Here is a 6,583-nt window from a genome sequence, read left to right as displayed (position 1 = left end):
GGCAGTTTTCCCCTTCCTGGGGTAAACGGCTGTTGAGCCGAGACAGTTGTAGAGATTTGGGTCACAGGGGTTTGCAGCAATCCTGTCAAACTCTGAGCAGGATGAGCTTTGGAGCTCAGGAAAAATGGAGATGCTCTGAAGGATGTTTGTGAACAGTGGTGCTGTCACTAGTATCAGTAACAGGGAACTCCTCGTTCTCACTGATGATGATGATGATGATGAACTAAACCTCTTTAACTTCATTCCTAACAGTCATTCTTGCTTTTCAAAACATCTACTAAACCTCAGCAGTTGTATCTTGAAAGTTCTTAGAATAATGCTCTTTCTCTCCCTTTATTTTTTTTTTTGTAATCATACAAAGAGTACACCTCTTGGACAGAATTAACACAAAATCATGCATATTTCATAGCATCCTTCTTTTTTCCCTGTTGTGAGGTGTTGTTGGAATAGGAAAACAGTATCTTTTTGAGACAAAGGCGGCCAAGGAACAGATCCCAGGTCAGTACAAAGGCCCAAAGGAGGCCAGAATCTTTATGTGTGTGCACTGACACACACTGTCACCTGCATTTCCAGTCTCTGCAGTCCCAACCGTGCAGCAGAGTCTGGAGTTCTGAGGTCCCTTCATCTGCCCTGCGTGACACGTGTAAAATGGAACCACCCCAGTCCAGTGGCTGGTTTTGATTCTCTTCACAGCCTGAAGCACCACATGGGTCAGGAGACAAGCCAGGATACCCAACCAGGACTCACATGCTCTGCTCTTACAGTTCAGGTGTTCCCTGGCATCTCAGCAGACATGTCACGCTGATATCTGGGTGCAAGGAGCTGGTCAAGTGTCTCATCTCCATTTCTGTAACGGTGGCTTTGCTGCCTGGCTGATGTGCAGACTAGGTACATGGATGCTGACACCTCTTGAACAACCTGCTCTGAAAGGGTTAACAACATGGGCTGTTCTTTCTGGAAGGGTATTAGGACAGCAAAAAAGACCCCGGTTGGGGCAAATGAAAAGAGATGCAAAAGTTGAGGTCAGGACTGTTTGGGGGCACTTGCAAAGCAGCCCTGCACCTCGTGAATTATTCCTGTGCTCAGGGAGAACCTGAGAGCTTTGTCTAAACTGAAAACATGAAGGAGAAGGAAGGACAGCGTAATTCAGGCTGGGTGGGACCTCGGGAGGTGTCTTGACCAACCTCCTGCTCACAGCAGGGTCAGACCAGATTGCTCAGGGCTTGATCCAAACACATCTTGGTCACTTTCTGGGACAGAGTGGGTGCGCACTCCTGGGAAACAGCTTCCAGTGCTGGACTGTCCTCATGACTGGAAAGTTTATCCCTTTCTACAGCACCTTTCCAAGCCCAAACATCCAGATTGATTTTTACTCATCTACTTGCACACTGACACAGACCATAATATCCTACCTTGGACACAAGAATATTGTGGGGGATGATGCCGGATTCCTTGCTGACTTCCAGGTAACAGACCATCACTGCTCTGCCCACATCCACCACCCTGTCCTTTCCTCACAGAAAGCAAAGAGGATGGACAGACACAACCTGCCCTGGGCAAACCCCGTCACCTTCTCTTCCAGACACCCAGAAATGGGGTCCCAGTGGACATGCTCTGGGGCACAGCCCTTAGTTCCCCTGCTCACCCACTGGCCATTTTGAAAAGTGCACACACTGTGTGAGAGCTGCCAGTGGTCAGGGAGTCCCCTCAGTCTCTATGAGCTTTCCAAGATGGTGGAGAGTGGCCTCACTGTGACACTGTGACACCGTCCTGCTGTCCCAGCTCCTGGCATGCTGCCCATGCTGTCCCATAGACTGGAAAGGATTGTGTTAGTTCCAGTGACCCCAACTTGAGCCACATCCACTGCTGGTTGTTCTGCCTCCAGTCACAGAGGCCTGGGAGACCTTGCTGGTGAAGATGGAGGATAAGAGATACAGAGAATATCAGTTGTTTCACATATCAAATTCATAAGTGGCCACACAGTGTCTTTGTTTCTGCTTTAACTGTTCCTGCAGTAGTAACATCTCATTATGGAGCCCTTGAATTGCCTTCCAGGCCTGGACTGAGTTCTGACCTGGACTGTTGCTGTGCTTGGAGGCTGCTGTCCTTGCAGACCAGATGAACTCACTCCTGCCACCCTGCCTGTTCATTCCATCCGTGTCACAGCTCTGTCTGCAGCACTGACAGCTCCAGCTCCCCAGTCAGGTCCCTGGCTGAGGACATTGCCTCACATCTGGGCTGAACCACCCCAGCTGTGGCACCAGCCCAGCTCTGACCTGCACAAGAAACCTGGTACCAAGTGTCCAAGAGCCCATGTGTGCAAAGGTGTTGCTTCAGAGCACAGACATGACATGGCCAAAGACTCATGAATGTCTCTCTAGACCTGGGAGTATAAAACCAGAATAAAATGCCTAAACTCATTCAAGTGAAGATATTCCTCCCCCGGCTTGGAGGAATTAGATCCTTTGCTGTAATATTGCTGGTATCCTGTCTAATGATGGGACAAGAAAGTCGATTCTTATACTAATTCATTGTTTAATACAGAGAACACAATGATGTGTCTCTTCAGAGGAGAAAGAATCAACATCACTGATTAATTGAGGGTGTTTGAAAGGATGTTCCAGTGGAGCCCCATAGACACCTGGAGAGCCCAGAGGGGACAGAGAAAGGGACATCATGGGCTGCTCCTGTGCTGCTGAGCTGGGCTGGGCTCCTGGGACACAGGGAGCTCATGGCAGCGGCAGCGCTGCAGAGAGACAGCTCTGCCCAGGAGCAGCTCCTCTGCACACGCAGCAGGGCTGAGGGCTCTGCCTGCAGCACCGAGGGTACAGGAGCCGGGCACAGAGAGGGTAAAGGCAATGTGGGGTGGTTGGTTGCTGAGTATTCAACGAGACAAATCACAGTTCTAACACGGTAAGTCTCTGTCTGTAGGACAATGCAGCTGCATTTCCTGGAGGGAGAACCTAAGCTGGTACATTCCATGATGTACAGGATCTGTCAGGTCTCTCTCACAGTATCTCTGTTGTAAAGGAGAAGAACACACTCCAGAGCAGGGCTTCCCTGCTGCACTGTCAGAGGGACAGGGAATGATGACAACTTCTGCTGAGGGTGACTGCAGGGGGAGCACCCAGGGGTGCCCAGGGCTGTCCTGCAGAGCAGGGTTCCTGCACCCCAGGGCTGTGCCGGGCAGGGACTCTGCCGCCTGCCAGGGTCAGCGCTCAGCCTGCCCGGGGAGATCCCAACAACACTGAGGGCAGAAGATGTGGGTGGAAGGAGTCACCCCCAAGATGACAGGGTCCTTCTGCTGTAGAGAGGGTTCTGTGCGGGTCAGTGGTGCTCACAGATGCAGATCACCCCCAGAATTTTTCCACGTGGATGCCCCAATGAAAAGATCAATACAAGGATTACCAGACAAGTAAGGAGCTTTCCTGAGCCTGTCTTTTCAGTTTCTTCTCCCAAGGGGTGGGGGGTGCAGGAAAGGATAAAATGAAAATGAGCTCTCATGCTTCAACAAGTCACTGAGACTCCTGAACTGCAACTTGAGTGATCAGTCCATCTACCAGAAGGCTCATGACATCCCTTCCCCACCCCTCTGCCTGTGCACAGCACCTGCATCACCTTGGCTGGACCCGTCAGCCTTAGTCTGACCTGTCCTGTTTTCCAGCCTGCAAACAGGAAGATGCCCCCAGGCAGTGCCCTGTGAACAGGCAGGATCTGCAGGGCCAGGGGGAGGGCACAGAGGGTGGGATGGTCTGTGAGCACTGACAGGGAAGAGACATGGACAGGGAAACACCTCCCAGGGGGAGAATATCCAGGCAGCAGGGAAATGATCAGAAATGAGAGGAAACCGAACCCGGAATTGTTATGGGAGGGAGAAGAGAGAAAAGTCCCTGTGATCCCCTGCAGTGCAGATCCCTCCTGTGAGCAGCCCCCTGGCCTCCTCTCCCACCCAGCAAAGCCTCTGCCCTCAGGGCCGGGGGCTCCAAGGCATGAAGCAGCTCCTGTGCAGCCAGAGCTCCAGTTCCTCTGCAGAGCACAGGGGCTGAGAGCAGCTGCCCGGCAGTGTTGGTGTCTGGGAGGTGGCTGCACAGCTGGGGAAGGGTGACGCTGTCTGAGTGCCCGGCTGCCTCTGCCCTGGCCTCTCTCACACCCACCCTCACCGCATTCTCCTTCTTGCTGCCCTGCTCTGGGTCACTGCTGTTGGGATCTTGTTCTTGCTGTCAGGCTCTCTGGGGATGGCAGTTTCAGCTGCAGAGTCACAGCCTGATCTTGTGGGTCCTTTCCACACCCCCATGTACTTCTTCCTGCTCAACCTCGCCCTCCTCGACCTGGGCTGCATCTCCACCATTGTCCCCAAGTCCATGGCCAATTCCCTCTGGGACACCAGAGCCATTTCCTATTTAGGTTGTGCTGCGCAGGTCTTTCTGTCTTTGTTTTTCATTTCAGCAGAGTTTTATCTCCTCACCGTCATGTCCTATGACCGCTACGTTGCCATCTGCAAACCCCTGCACTACGAGACCCTCCTGGGCAGCAGAGCTTGTGTCCACATGGCAGCAGCTGCCTGGGCCACTGGGTTTCTCAATGCTCTGCTGCACACGGCCAATACATTTTCACTGCCCCTGTGCAAGGGCTATGCCCTGGGCCAGTTCTTCTGTGAAATCCCCCAGATCCTCAAGCTCTCCTGCTCACACTCCTACCTCAGGGAACTTGGGCTTCTTGTGGTTAGTGTCTGTTTAGCATTTGGCTGTTTTGTGTTCATTGTGGTGTCCTATGTGCAGATCTTCAGGGCCGTGCTGAGGATCCCCTCTGAGCAGGGACGGCACAAAGCCTTTTCCACCTGCCTCCCTCACCTGGCCGTGCTCTCCCTGTTCCTCAGCACTGGCTTGTTTGCCTACCTGAAGCCCCCCTCCATCTCCTCCCCATCCCTGGACCTGGTGGTGTCTGTTCTGTACTCGGTGGTGCCTCCAGCAGTGAACCCCCTCATCTACAGCATGAGGAACCAGGAGCTCAAGGATGCCCTGTGCAAACTCATATCCCGCTGTTTTCTGAAGCAATAAACTGGCCATCTTCTTCTATACAGGAGTTTTAATGTAGCTAATTACAAGCCCAGCCTGTCAACTGGATTTTCTGGTGGTGGTGTTTTTTTTCTTATTGTGATAATGTTGTCAACCCCTTTCTAATTCACTGTTGGCTTTTCTTTTACAACTGTTGCTTGCTTAAAGGAGCAGCAGTGCTCTCCTTGTCTCTAAAAAGAATAAAGGGCTCTTTAGTGATTGTTTTTCACTATATCCTTCCTGCAAGGGCTTTTTGGAGCTGCAGGGACAGTTCCTGTGCGTGGGTGGAGGGGAAAACAGCTCTGGCATGGCAGCCCTGCCAGGGAGCAGCAGTGCTTGTTCTTCCAGAGCTGTTCTGGTTCCACTCCCACACTCTCCTTCTCATCCCTGGTGTTGGTGCAAGGCCTGAGTGCTCGGGCAGCTTGGTCACCGTCCTGCTGTGTGTCAGTGCTGTGAGCGCAGGCAGGGACAGGCAATGGGCACTGCTGTGACAGAGCTGGCCTCCGTAACAGTACTTGCACAAGGAAAAGTGATCTTCTTTGGGTGGTGCATGATGGTTTATATCTTCTTGCAATGTTTCTCTCAAGCTTATTCCTACAGAAGTGGCCACAGATGAAACACCAGAGTACAGCTGAACAGTGTGTGTGTGCAGGGCTGGCACACAGCAGTGTCCTCTCACAGCCAGGCTCCTGCCAGAGACCTGCAGGACCAGCAGAGCAGGGGCTGGGCTGTGCCCCTGTGCACTGGACACCCCACAGAAGGAGCCTCAGGTCAGTCACCATGGACTCCCCCCTCACAACCACCATTTCTAGCACCGGCTTCTCACCCACAGAGGTTGTTCTTCCCTCCATGGAGGGACACTGAATGAGCAGGTCAGCAGTCCATGTTTGCATTGTACATATGAGATGCGAGCATGCACATCATGTGCGTGAGGTGACATGAACCTGAGTCAGCAGAAACACCATTCCACCTAAAATATGTAAATCCTCTGCTAACCTAACCTAAAATATGTAAATCCTCTCAGTTTTGGTCAGTCTGCTGTTCTAACAAAATAAAAGTGACTTTTAAAACACCTAATCAGAACCTGCAAAGAATACTGTCCTTGCAGCACAGACACTCTGGAGCCTGCACAATTAGCTGAGTCTTGTTTTAACATCTGTCTCAAGACGGTTACATAAAGTGTCCTTTAGCTGAGCTTTGCTCCTTTTACACTCTTTCTAATACTAAAACACACATCCCCAGGATGAGAGCCCCAGGCTCAGCCCGGGACCCTCTCTCAACAAGCATGTGTAGTGGTAAAATGATTATGTAACCAATATGCCAATGTGTGAACACTTGGCTCTTTAGGACTGCTGGGAGAGTGTGAATGTAGGGATAAGATTTGTATATAATAGATGTTCCTTCTCTATCTGTTGTGCTGGTTTCATTCCAGCATCCAGACTTGCACAGCTCTGGAATACACAAGATCTCATCTCTGGGTGTGGGATTGGCTTTGCACTTCAGGTAGCGAATTCACCATGAGCAACCAG

The 6,583-nt window shown here is 51.6% G+C and overlaps 1 protein-coding gene across 1 annotated transcript; it reads left to right on the top strand.

The window, feature by feature from the left end:
* Nucleotides 1-4,505: 4,505 nt before the first annotated feature.
* On the top strand, nucleotides 4,506-5,057 carry LOC135577965 (olfactory receptor 14J1-like; the record flags this gene model as incomplete). Its single annotated transcript, XM_065048119.1, has 1 exon — nucleotides 4,506-5,057. A coding segment is annotated over one exon (552 nt), but the record flags the coding sequence as incomplete, so codon positions are not given.
* Nucleotides 5,058-6,583: the final 1,526 nt, after the last annotated feature.

This window comes from Columba livia, unplaced genomic scaffold, assembly GCF_036013475.1.
Source record: "Columba livia isolate bColLiv1 breed racing homer unplaced genomic scaffold, bColLiv1.pat.W.v2 Scaffold_203, whole genome shotgun sequence".
Classification (NCBI taxonomy): domain Eukaryota; kingdom Metazoa; phylum Chordata; class Aves; order Columbiformes; family Columbidae; genus Columba; species Columba livia.
The sequence above is the reverse complement of the archived record's forward strand: the minus strand, read 5'-3'. Positions and strand labels throughout refer to the sequence as shown.